The sequence below is a fragment of the Coregonus clupeaformis genome, chromosome 29 (assembly GCF_020615455.1).
Source record: "Coregonus clupeaformis isolate EN_2021a chromosome 29, ASM2061545v1, whole genome shotgun sequence".
NCBI classification, from domain to species: domain Eukaryota; kingdom Metazoa; phylum Chordata; class Actinopteri; order Salmoniformes; family Salmonidae; genus Coregonus; species Coregonus clupeaformis.
Genome location: NC_059220.1, coordinates 24,407,887 through 24,429,427, shown reverse-complemented (window position 1 = coordinate 24,429,427; position 21,541 = coordinate 24,407,887). Strand labels below are relative to the sequence as shown.

The 21,541-nt window shown below is 45.4% G+C and overlaps 1 protein-coding gene across 2 annotated transcripts in view; it reads left to right on the top strand.

Annotated features, from left to right (window-relative positions):
* The window catches only part of LOC121544898 (echinoderm microtubule-associated protein-like 5), a 50,823-nt gene that overhangs the window by 11,669 nt on the left and 17,613 nt on the right, over positions 1-21,541 (top strand). For both annotated transcript variants that reach the window (XM_041855129.1, XM_041855128.1), the window contains exons 3-16: positions 3,194-3,292; positions 3,731-3,799; positions 12,355-12,540; positions 13,219-13,354; positions 13,794-13,995; positions 16,016-16,153; positions 16,370-16,626; positions 17,331-17,543; positions 17,639-17,806; positions 18,616-18,722; positions 19,340-19,458; positions 19,585-19,771; positions 20,035-20,140; positions 20,565-20,658. In XM_041855129.1, coding sequence (XP_041711063.1) covers positions 3,194-3,292; positions 3,731-3,799; positions 12,355-12,540; positions 13,219-13,354; positions 13,794-13,995; positions 16,016-16,153; positions 16,370-16,626; positions 17,331-17,543; positions 17,639-17,806; positions 18,616-18,722; positions 19,340-19,458; positions 19,585-19,771; positions 20,035-20,140; positions 20,565-20,658 — 2,081 coding nt within the window. The remainder of the gene's footprint in view (positions 1-3,193; positions 3,293-3,730; positions 3,800-12,354; positions 12,541-13,218; positions 13,355-13,793; positions 13,996-16,015; positions 16,154-16,369; positions 16,627-17,330; positions 17,544-17,638; positions 17,807-18,615; positions 18,723-19,339; positions 19,459-19,584; positions 19,772-20,034; positions 20,141-20,564; positions 20,659-21,541) is intronic.

The window sequence follows — 21,541 nt, the reverse complement described above, 5'->3', positions numbered from 1 at the left end:
GCGGTATGCAGCAATGCGTCAAACACATCCCGGCGATACAAAATACAAGGAGCTCCACTGAGCTAAACTAACCTCCACAATAAACAATCACACACAAAGACAAGGGGGGCAGAGGGAACACTTATACAGGTACTGATGAGGGGATATGAACCAGGAGTGTGTAATAAACAAGACAAAACAAATGGAATGATGAGATGATGAGCGGCAGTGGCTAGAAGGCCGGTGACGACGAACGCTGAAGCCTGCCTGAACAAGGAGAGGAGGCAGCTTCGGAGGAAGTTGTGACAACATATCCCTCCTGTTGTACAAACTACTTTTACTGTACTTTGCTAGATTTCCATATTATTTAACTACATGAAGTGACAGATGTAGTGAAAAAACTCCAGACAGTTGCAGATTATTAGATTAACAGGAATAGTTCAGTAAGAGATTAATATAGCAGCTACATGTATGTACATGACTGTTGTCTCCTCCTCTGCTCTGGGATGGCAGTGGCGCTCCAACTCGGCACGCCCGCTGGGTTGCGTTTCTAAAATGACACATCTGTGATTACTTCAGCGGTATTAGCAGGACAGCTAAACAGAGAGAGAGAGGGAGAGAGCTTGAGAGAGAGGTTTAACTTTAAGAGTCAGCTGGAATCTTTTTCATCCACTGACTCACATAGTTTGACAGCATGTTGTGAAGTTAAGGTGAGCCAACCAAACAGTATAGGCCCAGAGCTTTGATGACTGGAGGAAGCCTGTACGACAGTAGTTACTTACGAGGTTGTTTTCTCTGTGCAAACTCCTGCTATAGTATTGCAGCTTTTCATGCACATGTTCCCCAATGATAAATTACTAAAGGTATTTTGGGGAGTGTGCTGAGACAGTTTAAGACCTTCCCAAGACCTACATATTGTAATATGATACATTATGACAGTAAAGGGGCGACAGGTAGGCTAGCGGTTAGAGCATTGGGCCAGTAACTGAAAGTTTGCTAGTTTGAATCCAGAGCCGATAAGGTGAAACATCTGTCGATGTGCCCTTGAGCAACGCACTTAACCCTAATTGCTTCAGGGTCGCCATTGATAATGGCAGACCCTGGCCTTGACCCTACTCTCCGAGGGTGTCTCAGGGAGAGTGGGAAATGCAAAAAACACATTTCCAATTCTCACATGCGTATTAATGTACATGTGTGAAATAGGAAAAATATAAGCACCCACCAAATTATTAAATATCACATTTATTACTCTTCATGTCCATTTACTTTGTGTTAAAGTGTTAGTGCCCAAGCCCCCCCCCCCCCTCCCCGAGTCCGTTGCATTTTAATAAAGGTTACTTATGTAACTGTTATTGTTTGCTCTTTACAGTTTCATGTGAAATTCCACTGAAATGTTAGCTTGTTTGCCAACTCTCCACGGAGTAATACTTAGGGCTTATGTACAGTCAGGGTTTATGTACAGTCAGGGTTTATGTACAGTCAGGGTTTATGTACAGTCAGGGTTTATGTACAGTCAGGGTTTATGTACAGTCGTTTGCTGTCTAGTGTTTGCTGGAGTACTCATATTTCAAAAATCTATATGTCATGGCTCAAGCACTCATTTTTATCTCGGTGAGTCCCTCTGTGAGTCTCCCATAGGGCCCCTCAGAGTGGTTTTACCACCACTGTTTACAGAGCTAGACCATGTAAATTTCCCCATACATTTTCCTGGTTGGATAGAGTCATCTGGGGATTGAGATAGGATGTGACAGTTGTAAAACCATAACAGGCTCTGGCTCTGAATGCCTCTGTGTTCACTGGGTTTCCTGATCACTTTCTGTCCTCTACGGATCTGGTAATGTCTATGTTCAAGTCAACATTTTGTGGATGAATTCCGTGTTATGTTGCCCCTTCCAGAAAATAAATAAAGCAACCATGTTGCTCTACTTCTGTATAGTAGCCTTAATATCCACATAGGGCTCTTAATTGCAACCAGTTGGTCACATATGCCCCTAAATATTTTTGCTGTGCATCCTGGAATTTTGATTTGGTAGCACCAGTGTAGCCTGGTTGCCAGTCTTTTTATTCCACTCCTTGTACTCTGTGTCATATGCCACAGAGTAAAAGGAGTGGAACGTTAGTTTAAAAGACTTGAAACCAGACTAGCACCAGTATGTGCAGAAAACAATTCACCCAGATAATAATAGCAACGTTCCCAAAGAAAACTACACTCTTAGAAAAAAAGGTGCTATCTAGAACCTAAAAGGGTTCTTCAGCTGTCCCCATAGGAGAACCCTTTGAAGAACCCTTTTTGGTTCCAGGTAGAACCCTATTGGGTTCCATGTAGAACCCTTTCCCCAGAGGGTTCTACATGGAACCAAAAAGGGTTCTACCTGGAACCAAAAAGGGTTCTCTTATGGGAACAGCCGAAGAACCCTTTTGAAACCCTTTTTTTTAAGAGTGTATTTTGAAAACTCAAACATATATTTTATGGAAAAGAGATGTTGTATGTTTCTGAATGATGTATCTTGCTGCCTTGTTGACAATATTACAGAGCGGCGCAGATTACTGTTCGATTTGAGCAGGGAGCGCCTCCCTCACCGGCTTCACCCTGTCCCGTGTCATAGCCGGTGCAACCGACCCGGCTTAATCGAATCCCCTCAATGACAGAAGTTAGAGCCCTATATCCACATGTGTAAGCCTAGCCCTTCGGAATAATGTCAATACATTTCTTCATGTAGACTTTTCGATCCAGATAATCTCAGCATTCTTTGCTGAATGAATACCCCCCAGTTTCACAATGTTTCATCATGAAGTGGAGCTCTACCCTTCATTAAGATACAGTCTTCTCAAACACAGTTAAAGTAGTTCTCATCCCCTCCCATGGATTCTCGCCATGCCCAAACATTGATTCAATGGCAGATCGAAGTGGCCTCCCACCACCACACAGAGCAAGGTGCAGCAGAGTAGAGCTGGATTTCCATTAGCATCCCCTCTCCTGCTGCTGCCTACTCACTGGGCTATAGGAGCCCCTTCCAGCAGACCCATACAGATGGGCTCCCAGCCAGAGCCAGAGGCTTGGAAACTGGTGCTTTTACTGTATGCAGCCAATGTTATCTTTTATTTTATTGTAGTCGTAAGTCATATGAGTATAATGTAACAAAATAGTGGTGTTTAGAGTAGACTGTGGTCTGTACCATACATTCTGTTTCATAGAATGCTTTTTCCTCTGCAGTGTTTGGTCTCAGTGGGTCTAGACTCCAAAAACACGATCTGTGTGTGGGACTGGAGGAGGGGCAAGGTGCTGGCAGCAGCTCCTGGCCACGCTGACAGGGTAAGTATACTATAGCATCCTCCCCTCTCTGTCTCAGGCACCAGGCCCAGATCAATCTCCTCATTTACTGTAGTTATAAATGCAGCCAGGATGGAGCAGGAAGGAGCGGGAACCCAAAGGAGACGCACATAAACAAGTTAGGCCTGATTGATCGTTAGCATTCCAGACTCTGTCTGAAGAGATGCTAAGCTAATGAAATTGAATTTTAAAAAGATGATATGTATGCAGCTGTGTTCATTTTTATTCAACCAACATACACACAATGACTCACACAGATACAGACATACACACACTGCCACACCTTAAGTGTTTGTGTTAAGCCTTGTTTAATGACGTTAATTGAAGATGACATCAAAAGTGTTATAAACGTATTTGTTGCACAGTATGTTTTGCATTTAATTGTACATAGTTAAACTTACCATGTGATCTATCCCACAGATATTTGATATATCATGGGACTTGTACCAGCCAAGCAAGCTTGTTAGCTGTGGTGTCAAACATATCAAGGTACTGTTTAAATCAAGTTCATACCTTACAAAGTGTGTTTGGATCTGTAATTGGTTGTATGTTTAGCACACACAGATACACTATACAGTACCAGTCAAAAGTTTGGACACACCTACTCATTCCAGTGGTTTTCTATATTTGTACTATTTTCTACATTGTAGAGTAATAGTGAAGCCATCATAACTATGAAATAACACATATGTAATCATGTAGTAACCAAAAAACAAATCAAAATATATTTTATATGTGAGATTCTTCAAAGTAGTCACCCTTTGCATTGATGACAGCTTTGCACACTCTTGGCATTCTCTCAACCAGCTTCATGAGGAATGCTTTTCCAACATTCTTGAAGGAGTTCCCACATATGCTGAGCACTTGTTGGCTGCTTTTCCTTCACTCTGTGGTCCAACTCATCCCAAACCATCTCAATTGGGTTGAGGTCGTGTGATTGTGGAGGCCAGGTCATCTGATGCAGCACTCCATCACTCTCCTTGGTCAAATAGCTCTTACACAGCCTGGGGGTGTGTTTTGGTTCATTGTCCTGTTGAAAAACAAATGATAGTCCCACTAAGCGCAAACCAGATGGGATGGCGTATCGCTGCAGAATGCTGTGGTAGCCATGCTGGTTAAGTGTGCCTTGAATTCTAAATAAATCACTGACAGTGTCACCAGCAAAGCACCATCACACCTCCTCCTCCATGCTTCACGGTGGGAACAATACAAGCGGAGATCATCCGTTCACCTACTCTGCGTCTCACAAAGACACGACAGTTGGAACCAAAAATCTCAAATTTGGACTCATCAGACCAAAGGACATATTTCCACCGGTCTAATGTCCATTGCTCCTGTTTCTTGGCCAAAGCAAGTCTCTTCTTATTATTGGTGTCCTTTAGTAGTGGTTTCTTTGCAGCAATTCCACCATGAAGGCCTGATTCACGCGGTCTCCTCTGAACAGTTGCGGTTGAGATGTGTCTGTTACTTGAATTCTGTGAAGTATTTATTTGGGCTGCAATTTCTGAGGCTGGTAACTTAATGAACTTATCCTCTGCAGCAGAGGTAACTCTGGGTCTTCCTTTCCTGTGGCGGTCCTCATGAGAGCTAGTTTCATCATAGCGCTTGATGGTTTTTTCTTTCAAAGTTCTTGAGATTTTCCAGATTCACTGACCTTCATGTCTTAAAGTAATGATGGACTGTCTTTTGTCTTTGCTTATTTGAGCTGTTCTTGCCATAATATGGACTTGGTCTTTTAACAAATAGGGCTATCTTCTGTATACCCTCCCTACCTTGTCACAACACAAGTTATTGGCTCAAAATAGGAAATCAATTCCACAAATTAACTTTTAAGAAGGCACACCTGTTAATTGAAATGCATTCCAGGTGACTACCTCATGAAGCTGGTTGAGAGAATGCCAAGAGTGTGCAAAACTGTCATCAAGGCAAAGGGTGGCTATTTGAAGAATCTCAAATATAAAATATATTTTGATTTGTTTAACACTTTTTTGGTTACTACATGATTCCATATGTGTTATTTCATAGTTTTGATGCCTCCACTATTATTCTACAATGTAAAAAATAGTAAAAATAAAGAAAACCCCTGGAATGAGTAGGTGTGTCCAAACTTTTGACTGGTACTGTATATACAAAAGTATGTGGACACTCCTTCAAATTAGTGGATTCGGCTATTTCAGCCACAGGTGTATCAAATCAAGCACACAGCCATGCAATCTCCATAGACAAACATTGGCAGTAGAATGGCCTCACTGAAGAGCTCAGTAACTTTCAACGTGGCACTGTCATAGGATGCCACCTTTCCAACAAGTCAGTTCGTAAAATTTCTGCCCTGCTAGAGCTGCCCCAGTCAACTGTAAGTGCTGTTATTGTGAAGTGGAAAAGTGGTAAGCCACACAAGCTCACAGAACGGGACCACCGAGTGCTGAAGCGTGTAGCATAAAAATGGTCTGTCCTCGTTTGCAACACTCACTACCGAGTTCCAAACTGCCTCTGGAAGCTATGTCAGCACAATAACTGTTCGTCGGCAGCTTCATGAAATGGGTTTCCATGGCCGAGCAGCCGCACACAAGCCTAAGATCACCATGCGCAATGCCAAGCGTCGGCTGGAGTGGTGTAAAGCTTGCCGCCATTGGACAATGGAGCAGTGGAAACGCATTCTCTGGAGTGATGAATCACGCTTCACCATCTGGCAGTCTGATGGACGAATCTGGGTTTGGCGGATGCCAGGAGAACGCTACCTGCCCCAATGCATAGTGCCAATTGTAAAGTTTGGTGGAGGAGGAATAATGGTCTGGGACTGTTTTTCATGATTTGGGCTAGGCCCCTTAGTTCCAGTGAAGGGAAATATTAACGCTACAGCATACAATGACATTCTAGATGATTCTGTGCTTCCAAATTTGTGGCAACAGTTTGGGGAAGGCCCTTTCCTGTTTCAGCATGACAATGCCCCCGTGCACAAGGCGAGGTCCATACAGAAATGGTTTGTCGAGATCGGTGTGGAAGAACATGACTGGCCAGCACAGAGCCCTGACCTCAACCCCATCGAACACCTTTGGGATGAATTGGAACGCCTACTGCGAGCCAGGCCTAATCGCCCAACATCAGTGCCCAACCTCAGTAATGCTCTTGTGGCTGAATGGAAGCAAGTCCCTGCAGCAATGTTCCAACATCAAGTGGAAAGCTTTCCCAGAAGAGTGGAGTTTGTTATAGCAGCAAAGGGGGGACCAACTCCATATTAATGTTCATGATTTTGGAGTTAAATATTCAATGAGCAGGTGTCCACATACTTTTGGTCATGTAGTATATGTTGTCTAATGTAGTACATAACCAGTCTGCTTTTGAAAAGGTGTGATGTCTTGTGTCTTATTTACATAATGTTTTCAGAAAGTTCCGCAGAGAATTTAATGGTAATGCACTCCTTTTCTCTCTGTCTTCTTTGCTTTATCGCTGTGATCATATCAAAGCCCTAAGTGATATATGCAAATTACTTTTATTCTGGAGTTTATGACTATTAATCCATAACATAAGTAGGACAGGCAATGACTCATAGAAATCTATTTTTTCAAGTTAATCTCTATTAATGTGGACTGCAGAGGAGGAACAATTTCTTATTTTTAAAGGAGAATTCAGCATTTTTCCCTTTCAGTTCTTCACATTCAGCTTTACATTTCTCTATACAAACTACTGTCTTCAATGAAGCACTCATATCTCTGCAAAGCCTTGTATTAGATTCATGGTGTTCCACTTAAATGGTCATTAAACACTACTCCCCAAATGAAATTTTGACCAAATTGTTGTCTTGAGAGAGAGATATATCACAGGGAACTTCTGTTTTCATAGGATACTTTTCATTTAGTTGAGTGTGCTTCTGTGTGTGATTGTGTGTTTATCATTGGGATAGGAATTGATCTACAGTTGAAGTTTACATACACCTTAGCCAAATACATTTAAACTCAGTTTTTCACAATTCCTGACATTTAATCCTAGTATAAATTCCCTGTCTTAGGTCAGTTAGGATCACCACTTTATTTTTGAGAATGTGAAATGTCAGAATAATAGTAGAGATAATGATTTCTTTCAGCTTTTATTTCTTTCATCACATTTCCAATGGGTCAGAAGTTGATATACTCAATTAGTATTTGGTAGCATTGCCTTTAAAATGTTTAACTTGGGTCAAACGTTTCGGGTAGCCTTCCACAAGCTTCCCACAATAAGTTGGGTGAATTTTGGCCCATTCCTCTTGACAGAGCTGGTGTAACTGAGTCACGTTTGTAGGCCTCCTTGCTCGCAGACGCTTTTTCAGTTCTGCCAACAAATGTTCTATAGGATTGAGGTCAGGGCTTTGTGATGGCCACTCCAATACCTTGACTTTGTTGTCCTTAAGCCATTTTGCCACAACTTTGGAAGTATGCTTGGGGTCATTGTCCATTTGGAAGACCCATTTGCGACCAAGCTTTAACTTCCTGACTGATGTCTTGAGATGTTGCTTCAATATATCCACATAATTTTCCTTCCTCATGATGCCATCTATTTTGTGAAGTGCACCAGTCCCTCCTGCAGCAAAGCATGATGCTGCCACCCCCGTGCTTCACGGTTGGGATGGTGTTCTTCGGCTTGCAAGCTACCCCCCTGTTCCTCCAAACATAAAGATTATGGCTAAACAGTTCTATTTTTGTTTCATCAGACCAGAGGATAGTTCTCCAAAAAGTACGATCTTTGTCCCCATGTGCAGTTGCAAACCGTAGTCAGGCTTTTTTATGGCGGTTTTGGAGCAGTGGCTTCTTCCTTGCTGAGCGGCCTTTCAGGTTATGTCAATATAGGACTCGTTTTACTGTGGATATTGATACTTTTGTACTTCTCCAACCTAAGTGTATGTAAACTTCCGACTTCAACTGTATCTACCTTATCTGTAATATGGAGGTACTATCCTCCTTGACATAGGTTTAGTATTTCTCAGGGGACATGGATCTCAATGATGACTCTCCATCCTATTTGCCCTGCCTGTTGTCTCCCCCACCCCCCACCCCCATCCCTCATGATAATACCCCTACTCTCCCACAACCCCACTGCAGCGAACCAATCCCCCCTCTCTCTCTCTCTCTCTCTCTCTCTCTCTCTGTCTCTCTCTCTCTCGCTTTCTCTCCCTCTCTCCCTCCCTCTCGCTCTTTCTCCCTTTCCATGTCTATCTCTCTCTTTGTCTTTCTCTCTCTCTCTTTCTATCGCATGATGCCAAGGCAATCCAGCAATCGCCCCACATAATTCCAGAGCCTTTACCCTGCGGACCATGTGACATCTGCTCCCCAGCCCTGTGCTCACTCAGCGATTATAGCACTCAATGCATCCAGGAGATTTAGCCCCAATAATCCCCTCACTACAGTCCCAGAAAAACACAGTCTCTGGGACTGTCTGCCGCCCCCACCTCCACACAAAAGACAAGAGGGAAGCAAGAGGATCCACCATTAGCTAAAATCCTTTTGCGATCAGAAGGTCATTTGATTTGGCTTTGACTGTGACATTTGCTTAGCAGCCATGTGCCTGGGACTTGCAGACACGCACGCGTCTGGCTGTTCCATGATTAGTTGTCCCCCACGATTAAGTCGGGGAGGGGACTGTGGATCTGTCTCCGTCCGTTGGTACATTAGTATGTTCGTACGTTAGTCACACGCGATATCTCAGACAGCACTTGCCCAATTTTGACAAAACTTGGGTGAATGATGTGTCTTGCCATAGAGATCTGGCATTTACACAATTACACTGATTGGCCAGATGGTGGCGCTATAACAATATATTTAAAAATCTTACTTTGAAAGATCTCGCCCCTCACCCCGTTTGACCTAAAGTCATGAAATTCGGTACATAGGTCACTCGCCTCACAAGGAACACATTTGCCTCAGGGACCCATAAGGTCCGCCATGATGGAATTTCCGCCATTTAGAATTTTGTGAAGAACACTTAAAACGCTACTTTTCTGGCACAAATCTTGATATGTGGCATCTATGGACAAAGGTCTCTCAACGCAATATTTTCCAGACTAGTACCTAAAACATGGTTGCTATTGACCAATAAACATTCATGTGGGTGTGGTCTGGCACATAAATGCATATAAATCAGTCAAGGATATTTGTATTGTAACATACATTTGTACATATGTTGCAAACACTGCCAAGACTCAGCATATGCAATAACATTCATATTGACCACACAGTGGCGCTATAACGGGCACATGTTTATATCTCTTCATCTGTTTGACTCAGAGTGATGAAATGTGGTACACATGTTCAGGGATATTAGTCTAGCTAACGTACACAATATCTCATACACCACTGTCCCGATTTTGGCAAAACTTGGGTGAATGATGCGTCTTGTCATAGAGACAAAATTACACTAATTGGCCCAAGGGGAGCGCTATAGTAATCAACTGTACGTACATTAGTCACACGCGATATCTCAGACACCACTGGCCCGATTTTGGCATTTGTGGGGGACGACGTTTACTGTTGCCTTGATTAAGGAGATCCTGCCGTGTGTCTATCACCCTTAGCGCTCTGTTCGACCTTCACGTAGGTGGCACCCAATGTGCACATATATACACTCAACCACACTAACACACATTCTGTGCTGAGCTGTTAGGGAGATCTTGATATTTTGAGGATGTAGACAGGCAGACAAGAGAGGCAGACATGCAAACAGGGATGCTTAAGCTGTAGGGTGGGATGATTTCAAAGCCTCCTCCGGCAGGACCCTGACACAAGTCAGTCAGCAAGTATCCTTACACTGAGTCAGTCAGTCATTGCTGTAAAATGGAGAATAAGCCAGTCAGTCAATCAGTTCCGTAATGCTCAGTCAAGCCGTCAGTGCCATGACATTGAGAGTCACTGTAGTGGTTATGAGCGGCAAGCAGAGCGGGGGAATGGTGTGGTGAGGAGGGGGAGTTGGTGCCTGCCTGCCCTGGCTGATGAATTACACCCTCTCCACTTTGCTTACATTAAAAGGTTTTCCCTTGAGAAGCGGTGTAGGAAGGTGGCCATGTTACTGACTGACTGACATTCTGCAGATCCTAGGCTGGCACACTTAGCTAGAGCATCCCCCTCTCTTTCCCCTTCATCTTCTTTATGACTCACTGTGGCCAGCCTGAGTCTTGGCTGGGGAGGATGTCTGGTCTTGCTGCTATCTCTGCTTTTAAAGAGAGTGGTTTTACTTGTTATTCTGTAGCAGAATTGAAGTGTTCCACTACGCTGTCGCTACAGCTCTCTCTCACTCACACTTTCGCTCACTAGCTCACTCACTCACTCACTCTCTCTCTCTCTCTCTCTTTCTTTCTTTCTTTCTTTCTTTCTTTCTTTCTTTCTTTCTTTCTTTCTTTCTTTCTTTCTTTCTTTCTTTCTTTCTTTCTTTCTTTCTTTCTTTCTTTCTTTCTTTCTTTCTTTCTTTCTTTCTTTCTTTCTTTCTTTCTTTCTTTCTTTCTTTCTTTCTTTCTTTCTCTCTCTCTCTCCCTTTGTTCTCATTATAAACCCTCCAGCCTCTCGTCTCCTCTCAGCAGTAATTTAGAGCAGTGAGGGGATTAGCCGTTGCCCGCGTATCCCTGTCTTATCAGACCCAGGCAGGCAGGGCCACCCAGGCGCCCACTCATGCTGCCTCCATTCCCACTGCCTGCCTCCACAACAGGCTGAGGCTGGGACACAAAGCCCTGCCGAGATCCACTGAGTGCCACCATTACGGCTACACAACTCAACACGACCTGCCCTCACGCCAAGTACCCGCTCTCTTTTCCTGTACACTACTTTCTGGTTTTACTTCCTCAGCAGGATTAAGAACATCCTCCCCTGTGGTGTCCCAGGTCCTCAGACGCTCAGGGGTGGGACAGTGGGACAGTGGGACAGTGGGACATTGGGGCTGTGTAGTGGAGATGATGATGTTGGCCTGTGATAATTGATCCCTCCTGTTAATACATTGGCCCTCTCTCCCTCCACGGCAAAGTGTTAGTGATGCTCTCACTGGCTGGGCTGATACCAGAGCTCATCCCTGGCTCCTATCTTAGCTCTACAGACGTACAGCACTCTTCTCGTCTGATACGTAATACACACTATACTGCACTTAGCGCCCTCTGTGGAGGATAGTGCTACTATCTACATCAGACTCAAAGGTTGTTTGGAATTTGGTTTACTTAAAGCCTGCATGTATAATGCATCATGATTACACCTATAGGCATTTTACAGTTGAACAGAGATCCAGGCTCTAGCTAAAGCTAGGGGGATAAATATTGAGATGAGAGACAGTCAGGAAATGAGAAAGCCTGTCATGTTCCAGCTGCTCCCTTTGACGAGTGCATCTCTCTGTGTGCTCTGTCACGTGCCACGGTGCCAGTGTCTGGGCATGGGAAACACAACACACACTCAACTCTTTCCTTTGATCTCCTCGTCATGCAGACAGAGCGGCTCTCCGCTTTATGGACTTTGTCCGCGGTCTGGAATGTGCCCGTGCATCCCAATGACCTTGTTCATAGACCATGGTGGGTCTGTGCTTGATAGTGACCGGTGGTGGTGGAGACTGTGTGTGATGGTGATACCTGCCCTGAGGCAGGGTGTGTGTCTGTGCATGCTGATCAGCTGACTACAGCTCTGACCTCCAGCATGGGTTCACGACTGTGGACTTGGTGAGGGATTTAGATTTGAGCTTGTGTGTGGAGATGGATCTGTGTGTGTGTGTTTGTGTGTGTCTGGGTGTGTGGATGTAAATTGAGATGTTACATGCAGAAAGACTCAAACGGGTGTATAAGAAACAAGTGCGCAATGTGATCCCAGTGTTTGTCTTTGTCATTTTGTACAGACCTTTGGGCCTTGTACTTTACTTTACCAAATTAAACTACTGTTTACTCTACAAATAAACACAATTTAAAATGCTGCAGCCTTGTTTCCATGCTAGATAAAGTTTTTAAATTATTAAAGTATGACTCTCAGGGCAGGATGAGTTGGTTGATTCATTTATTAACCACCACATTAAACTCAGTCTTCTCTCCTGTCACCCCTGTTTGTTTCTGGGTTCAGTTTTGGAGCTTATGTGGCAACGCCCTGACCCCTAAGCGAGGAGTTTTTGGCAAAACGGGAGATCTCCAAACTATCCTCTGCCTGGCCTGTGCCAGAGATGAGGTCACATATTCAGGTACCTTGAACGGTGACATCTACGTCTGGAAGGGCATCAACCTGATCCGGACAGTCCAAGGAGCCCATGGAGTAAGTGTGTGTGGTTGTTGTTTCTAACTTCTAATCAGCTTAATTCTGCCTCACTTCCTGGTGGTGTCTCTTGTTTATGTGTCACCCCTGTCAGTAGTGGGCTGTAGTTTGAGGAATGCTAAGCAGCAGACTCTTTTCAAATCAAAAGATGTAATGCTATGCAGCTCAGGCTTGCATTCCCCTACAGCCCCCACATGTCTGCCACAGGCCTGCTTTCACATTCAGACACAAAACTCACTCAATCACAATGCCTGCCTACCTACACCCACCTTAGTGCTATCGTTAGAGGATGATAAAACACATCATCATCCATGTCCAACTCACCCACCTACGACTGAACAACTCCTCCATCCATAGAGCTTGGTTTATTTCGCCTAATGCAAGCATACAAGAGGACATGTTTAGCAGGGTGACGCCATGTCATGTAGCCCCTGTGGCTCTACTTCCACAGCAGGCGGCCCCCGGAGCGTGCCAATAAAAAAGGAAAAAAACAATGGTTCAAACGCTTTATGTAATGCACCGTTGTGTTATCTCTTCAGGCAGCAGCTAGTTTTTAATTGTGAAAGTCTTGTTAGACATGTATCTGCTGCAGCAGGGCTGTTACTAGCTGCTGTACCGCTGGTCTGTCTTGTTCATTTATGGTGCACATCCCCACTGACAGACTGTCATTTCTTCCAGTCAGGGATTTTCAGCATGAATGCCTGTGAGGAGGGCTTTGCCACTGGGGGCCGGGACGGCTGCGTCCGACTATGGGATCTCAACTTCAAACCAATTACTGTCATCGATCTCAGGGAAACAGACCAGGGATATAAAGGTGACATACAACTCCCCCATCTACTCTTCTCTACCCCACACAGAGCCAGTCCACAGGATGCCAATGTGCACTGAGTCGTTAAATTAACCAGTGTGTTCTTCTCATGTTGTTTGATAGTACAGGCCTTTTGTATACCGGTAGACCCTTTTCTATTAAATCTAGAACTATTCTAGGGAATGATAGTTGTTTCATTTCTTCTTTCTTTCGTTTGATTTGTGGTCTTGGGCCTAACAGTAGCTAGAGGTGAAAATAGCAGAGGTGGTTAACTGTGAGCAGGGCCCTGTACAGTCAGAGAACTACCTCTGTCCTTATGTGCATGAAAGCCCATGTATTGTATTGTTCCATTCCCCTTATTGGTTATTCAGCCACTCTGTGTGTGGGTGTCTGTCTGCATTTTTTAATCCATTAACTGTTTGTGCATGCATGTGTGTGTTGACAGGGTTGTCAGTGCGCAGCGTGTGTTGGCGCGGAGATCACATCTTGGTGGGCACCCAGGACAGTGAGATCTTTGAGGTGGTGGTCCACGATCGCACCAAGCCCTTCCTCATCATGCAGGGTCACTGTGAGGGGGAGCTGTGGGCGCTGGCGGTGCACCCCACCAAGCCCCTGGCCATGACCGGCAGCGATGACCGTTCAGTCAGGTGGGTGACCAAGTACAACCACTGTCAAACCCTAGGATTAGTTTATGCTCATTATAACCACAGTATCCCACCCACAAATGCAGTTACTGAAATGATCTGGTGTGTCCAAAGCAATGTATACATACAGGTACACATATTCAGGTACTTATATGGTTCATGAAGGAATTGGACCCACATGACCACTTGCAAAGCTGTCTCTGTCTCTGTCTCTGTCTCTGTCTCTGTCTCTGTCTCTGTCTCTGTCTCTCCCTCTGTCTCTCCCTCTGTCTCTGTCTCTCCCTGTCTCTGTCTGTCTCTCCCTGTCTCTGTCTGTCTCTCCCTGTCTCTGTCTCTGTCTCTGTCTCTCCCTCTGTCTCTCCCTCTCCCTCTGTCTCTGTCTCTGTCTCTGTCTCTGTCTCTGTCTCTCTCTCCCTCTGTATCTCCCTCTGTCTCTGTCTCTGTCTCTGTTTCTCTCTCCCTCTGTCTCTCCCTCTCCCTCTGTCTCTGCCTCTCTGTCTCTGTCTCTGTCTCTGTCTCTATCTCTGTCTCTGTCTCTGTCTCTGTCTCTGTCTCTCCCTCTGTCTCTGTCTCTATTTCTCCCTCCGTCTCTGTCTCTCCCTCCGTCTCTGTCTCTCCCTCCATCTCTGTCTCTGTCCCTCCCTCTCCCTCTGTCTCTGTCTCTCCCTCCACCTGTCTCTGTCTCTGTCTCTGTCTCTGTCTCTCCCTCCACCTGTCTCTGTCTCTGTCTCTCCCTCTCCCTCTCCCTCTGTCTCTCCCTCTGTCTCTGTCTCTGTCTCTCCCTCTCCCTCTGTCTCTGTCTCTGTCTCTCCCTCTGTCTCTGTCTCTGTCTCTGTCTCTCCCTCTGTCTCTGTCTCTGTCTCTCCCTCTGTCTCTCCCTCTGTCTCTCCCTCTGTCTCTCCCTCTGTATCTCCCTCTCCCTCTGTCTCTCCCTCTGTATCTCCCTCTGTCTCTCCCTCTGTATCTCCCTCTGTCTCTGTCTCTGTCTCTCCCTCTGTCTCTGTCTCTGTCTCTGTCTCTGTCTCTGTCTCTGTCTCTGTCTCTCCCTCTGTCTCTGTCTCTGTCTCTGTCCCTCCCTCTGTCCCTCCCTCTGTCTCTGTCTCTCCCTCTGTCTCTCCCTCTGTCTCTGTCTCTGTCCCTCCCTCTGTCCCTCCCTCTGTCTCTCCCTCTGTCTCTCCCTCTGTCCCTCCCTCTCCCTCTGTCTCTGTCCCTCCCTCTGTCCCTTCCTCTCCCTCTGTCTCTGTCTCTGTCTCTGTCTCTGTCTCTGTCTCTGTCTCTCCCTCTGTCTCTCCCCTGTCTCTGTCTCTGTCTCTGTCTCTGTCTCTGTCTCTGTCTCTGTCTCTGTCTCTGTCTCTCCCTCTGTCTCTCCCTCTGTCTCTCCCTCTGTCTCTGTCCCTCCCTCTCCCTCTCCCTCTGTCCCTCCCTCTCCCTCTGTCTCTGTCTCTCCCTCTGTCTCTGTCTCTGTCTGTCTCTGTCTCTGTCTCTGTCTCTGTCTCTGTCTCTCCCTCTGTCTCTCCCTCTGTCTCTCCCTCTGTCTCTCCCTCTGTCTCTGTCCCTCCCTCTCCCTCTGTCTCTGTCCCTCCCTCTCCCTCTGTCTCTGTCTCTGTCTCTGTCTCTGTCTCTGTCTCTCCCTCTGTCTCTCCCTCTGTCTCTGTCTCTGTCTCTGTCTCTGTCTCTGTCTCTCCCTCTGTCTCTCCCTCTGTCTCTCCCTCTGTCTCTGTCCCTCCCTCTCCCTCTCCCTCTGTCCCTCCCTCTCCCTCTGTCTCTGTCTCTCCCTCTGTCTCTGTCTCTGTCTCTGTCTCTGTCTCTGTCTCTGTCTCTCCCTCTGTCTCTCCCTCTGTCTCTCCCTCTGTCTCTCCCTCTGTCTCTCCCTCTGTCTCTGTCCCTCCCTCTCCCTCTGTCTCTGTCCCTCCCTCTCTCTCCCTCTGTCGCTCCGTTTCTGTCTCTCCCTATTTCCCTGTCTCTCCCTCTATCTCTCCCTCTCCCTCTGTCTATTTTGCTGTTTCTCCCTCTGTCTCTGTAGAATATGGAGCCTTATAGATCATGCACTGATAGCTCGCTGTAATATGGAGGAGCCTATCCGCTGTGCAGCTGTGAGCACGGACGGCATTCATCTGGCGCTGGGCATGAAGGACGGCTCCTTCACCGTCCTACGGGTCAGGTGAGTACAGGGCAGAGATCAAAGCGCACATCTGATTCTTTCTGATTAGCTTGGTATGAACTTCATGTTAACTTCCTTTTTTTTGCAATTTCATTACTCATGAACAATATGACAAGTTAGTGGATGCATGGATACTCAATTTGATTAGAGGATGGTTGTTTTTTATTTAAAGAATATAGTAAATGACCTTTCCAGTAACGTCCTCCCTCTCAACAGAGATATGACAGAGGTGGTCCACATCAAAGACAGGAAGGAGGCCATCCATGAGCTGAAGTACTCTCCTGACGGAGCTCACCTGGCCGTGGGATCCAATGATAACTCTGTAGACATCTACGGCGTGGTGCAGAGGTACAAGAAGGTGGGAGAGTGCATTGGCTCCACTAGCTTCATCACACACATGGACTGGTCCACAGACAGCAAGTATCTGCAGACCAATGACGGCAACGGAAAGAGGCTCTTCTACAGGATGCCAAGTAAGTCTGACGATTAGACGTCTCGGCATGCAGATAAATGACACTGTGAAGAGCCTTATTCTCTATGGGAAGGAAAGTGCACCGGCTAAGACAGGATATCTCTTGTGTCATTTCTACACTGTTATTAATTATATTTAACTGCTATATGTGTCATGTATGGCTTGTTGTAACTATAGTGACATATGGCTAGGGCTGTAACGATTGTGTAATTTTGGGTAACGATTATTGTCATGCAAATGGCCACGGTTATTGTCATAACTGTCATTTTTGTTTAATTTTATTTTGAACTTATCATAATGCATCTTTGAAAATTAGCTACGACATATAACGCAGCCTTGGTGACACCCCTGGCTCAAAAACAAATGGTTTTGACTGCTTGGAACTTTTGGAAATGAAGCTTCTCCTCTCGACTGTGCCGTCCTGCTTGTAAAATGATGACCAACTTTACCCACCATGTAAAAATGTTAAACTGCAATTGAGTAAACTACTGTATATCTACTTAAAAATAAAGTTGAATCCCCTCCCCCTCCTAAAATGAATGTGTTAAGACGATTATGACGATCATTCTTTTTAGTTTGGTTATTATAGGATAATTGTGCCAGCCCTACATATGGCCATGACACAACATTGTCATGATGACTAATGTGCTGCTCATTTGATGTTTTAGTTGCACATGATAGAGTTATTATTGTCTTTCTACTCAGGCGGTAAAGAGATCACCAACAGGGAAGAGCTGAAGCTGGTGCAGTGGTCCTCGTGGACGTGTGTGTTGGGCCCCGAGGTCAACGGAATATGGCCCAAATACTCAGAGATCAATGACATCAACTCTGTTGACGCCAACTTTAATAATCAAGTTTTAGTAACAGCAGATGATTATGGATTAGTGAAGCTTTTACGGTACCCGTGTGTAAGAAAAGGTAAGGATTTCCATTGGTTTCTCTATTCATTGATGTGATGTTGTCAGTTCATGCATTCACAAATTAACCTAAAACTACTCTTCTCTCTATCCCAGGTGCAAAGTTTAAAAAGTATTTAGGTCACTCTGCCCATATAACCAATGCCAGGTGGTCACATGACTACCAGTGGGTGATAACCATTGGTGGAGCTGACCACTCAGTGTTCCAGTGGAAGTTTGTCACTGACAGAAAGTCGAAAGAAGCTCTTCACATAGCACCTCAAGGTACATCACTGTCCCATTTCTATTACTGCCCCATTCTATTCTATAACATCACCCCTGCTAAATGTGAATATGACTCCGAAGTGCAGAGAAGTCTAGTAGACTCTGTGACCCTTCCCCTTGAATGGTGTTCCTTATCCCATTTAAAAGCTTTCTACATCAGGTCATAGATCCACAAGATCACATTTGAAGTGACACTAGCTGGAAGAGCACTTTCTTGTTTGTGTACAGCTCCTACGACCTTGACCTCATTTGTAAGTAATGTTTCTCAACTAAATGGTCTCAGACAGAGCTGTGCTGCGCTTTGTGAAATGAAACAACATACTAACTGCCATTCCATTTAATTTTCCTAATGGACCAGCAAGTAGCAGCCTAGCAGTGCCAGGGCTACTCACTGCCTGGTCTTGGCACGGCCAACCAAGTTTCTCTGCATCAGCATTTTTATGTCTCAGTCTGAGTAATAGGGCTGCTCAACGGGGCAAGCAGTCCACCACTTAAGTCTTTTAAAAGGCTTGCTTGATGAATATGAGATGTCATCTTTACCCAGCAAACTATTGTTCTGTGATCCACTTTGGTGTTGGCTAAAATGGGACTCAATACTGGTTGTCTGCTAGTTATGGATTAGTGTGTTTTTAACTCTATTCAACAGACTGATGTGGGAGCAGCTGGGTGGTAGAATAGATCTGATGTGGGAGCAGCTGGGTGGTAGAATAGATCTGATGTGGGAGCAGCTGGGTGGTAGAATAGATCTGATGTGGGAGCAGCTGGGTGGTAGAATAGATCTGATGTAGTCGTCTTCTTCTCTCCCACAGAGACGTTGGGCGACTCCAACAGTGAGGAGTCGGACTCGGACCAGTCGGACGTGCCTGAGATGGACTCAGAGATCGAGCAGGAGACACAGCTCACGTATCGGCGGCAGGTTAGTGACACAAAGACTCCCGAGTGGCGCAGTGGTCTAAGGCACTGTGTCGCAGTGCTTGAGGCGTCACTACAGACCTGGGTTCAATCCCAGGCTGTGTCACAGCCGACCGTGACCGGGAGACCCATGAGGCGGCGCACCATTGGCCCAGCGTCGTCCGGGTTAAGGGAGGGTTTGGCCGGCCAGGATTCCTTGTCCCATCGCGCTCTAGCGACTCCTTGTGGCGGGCCGGGCTCCTGCAAGCTGACTCCGGTCGCCAGCTGGACGGTGTTTCCTCCGACACATTGGTGCGGCTGGCTTCTGGGTTAAGTGAGCATTATGTCAAGAAGCAGTGCAGCTTGGCAGGGTCGTGTTTCGGAGTACGCATGGCTCTCGACCTTCGCCTCTCCCGAGTCCGTAGAGGAGTTGCAGCGATGGGACAAGACTGTAACTACCAATTGGGGAGAAAAAGGGGTAAAATTACAAATAAATATATATATTTTTTAAAGGTTAGTGACACAACACCTGCTCTCCTCTCAGATGGCTTTGCCTTTGAAAATGACACATTATGAAAAACAACTGATATTACATTGAATAAAAACCTTAACAGATTCTTTATATTGTATTTCCATGTCCAGGTTTACAAAGAAGATCTACCTCAGCTCAAAGAGCAGTCCAAGGAGAAGCACTGTGTGATGGCCATGAAGAAGAGGGAGAGAGCACCAGGGAGCGGGTTGAAGCTACACTTCATCCATGGGTTAGGAGACCTCCGGCAGCACCACATACCATTAAACGTCACACAAACAATAGATAGATTCTGAATGATATTAATTAATCATTATTATTTATATTAATAATTGTTCCCTGTGTTGTTCTGCTCCAGCTACAGAGGCTACGACTGCAGGAGCAACCTGTTCTACACCCAGACAGGGGAGATAGTCTACCACGTGGCGGCCGTGGGGGTGGTGTACAACCGACAGCAGAACACCCAGCGCTTCTACATGGGCCATGACGACGACATCCTGTGCCTGGCCATCCACCCCCTCAAGGACTATGTAGCAACAGGCCAAGTAGGTAGCACTGCTAACAATGAAATATTCAGAGACAGGGATAGAGTAGCTACCCCCCTCAGGGCCTAAGGGTAGAGAGGCTGACCTCTGAGTATACCTTTGAGAGCTGGAGGCTCATATGCTTATGGTGCAAAGTAACCAAAGATGATTTCTTACTGCCAAGACTGTGCTTAAACTATTGCATTGCCATGAGTGGGTGTGGAAGTTGCTGTGGATGAGTGGAAGCATTATATGGAAGCTAATTGTTTCTTCTGTCTGTCCAGGTGGGGCGAGACTCTTCCATCCACATATGGGACACAGAGATTCTGAAACCCATGTCTGTGTTGAAAGGATTCCACCAGCTGGGTGTGTGTGCCTTGGACTTCTCAGGTAATACCCCAGGGCTGTTTACAGATGCTTTCCATACACTCTCCAGATAATGTAACACATTGAACACAACAACGACCAATTTTTGCTTTAATCTAACCTGACATTCTCAGTCAGCCATGAAGAAAAATAACTCTTCCTTCACACAGGAGGTGCGAGTTGAAATCTGTGACAATTTAAGAGCATTGCTCTGAACAACCACGTTACAGAAATAGTCTGTGTACTCTGGCAGGCTGGCACATCAAGGAAAAGGCTCTCATCTCTCTCCCACTAATTGGCCACAGACAGAGGCATAGCTGCCATTACATACCATGGATCAAACCAGGGAGCAGGCTAGTTTACTATTTGCTCACAAAACAACAGTAAATAGGGAGGCTCTCTGTGAATTTTGTATTGAATGAAGTTGTGTTTTGTTGTTCTTCCTCAGCGGATGGCAAGCGGTTGGCCTCGGTGGGGCTGGATGACAATCACACCATTGTCCTTTGGGACTGGAGGAAGGGGGAGAAGCTCTCAGCCATCAGGTTGGTACTGTACAGTAGCTGTTATGGCATCTCAGATGAGCCATTCAGATCTCAGCAGCTGTCTCCTTGATAGGCAGAGAGAGGTCAAAGGTCAAGATAAGTCCTAGGGGTTGACGTGCTTTAGGAACACTGCACTCTTACTGATGAAAAACAAGAACAGATAATGTTTTCTGTTTTCTCTGTGAGTTAGCTCATGTTATATACACTACCAGTCAAAAGTTTGGACACACCTACTCATTCAAGGGTTTTTCTTTATTTTTACTATTTCCTACATTGTAGAATAATAGTGAAGACATCAAAACTATGAAATAACACATATGGAATCATGTAGTAACCAAAGAAGTGTTAAACAAATCCAAATATATTTCATATTGTAATGAATACTCAGGGAGAAAAAGGTGTAGATTCACGCGCAGAGCGCGGCAGTTGTTTATTTTGCCTTCGCAGAAGGCAGGAATCGTGGTCACAGGCAGGAAATGGTCATACACAGGTAGGCAAACAGGCAGGTGAATCAAACCTAGGGCTGAAGGCGATAACTGATTCTCACAAACGAGCTAGGAAAAGGCTTAGTAGAGTCAAAACGAACAATACCTCACAAGGCACAAACAGAATGAACTGAACTAAATAAGGAGCTGATGAGACCAGGTGAGTAACTAACACAGGTGAAATCAATGAACAAAAATGAAAGACAGGGCTACGTTCAAGAACACAAAGAAACAGGGCTACGTTCAAGAACACAAAGAAACAGGGCTACGTTCAAGTACACAAAGAAACAGAGCTACGTACAAGAACACAAGGTTAACTAAGAAAATAAATACCGAACCTTACACATATTTGAGATTCTTCAAATAGCCACCCTTTGCCTTTATGATAGCTTTGCACA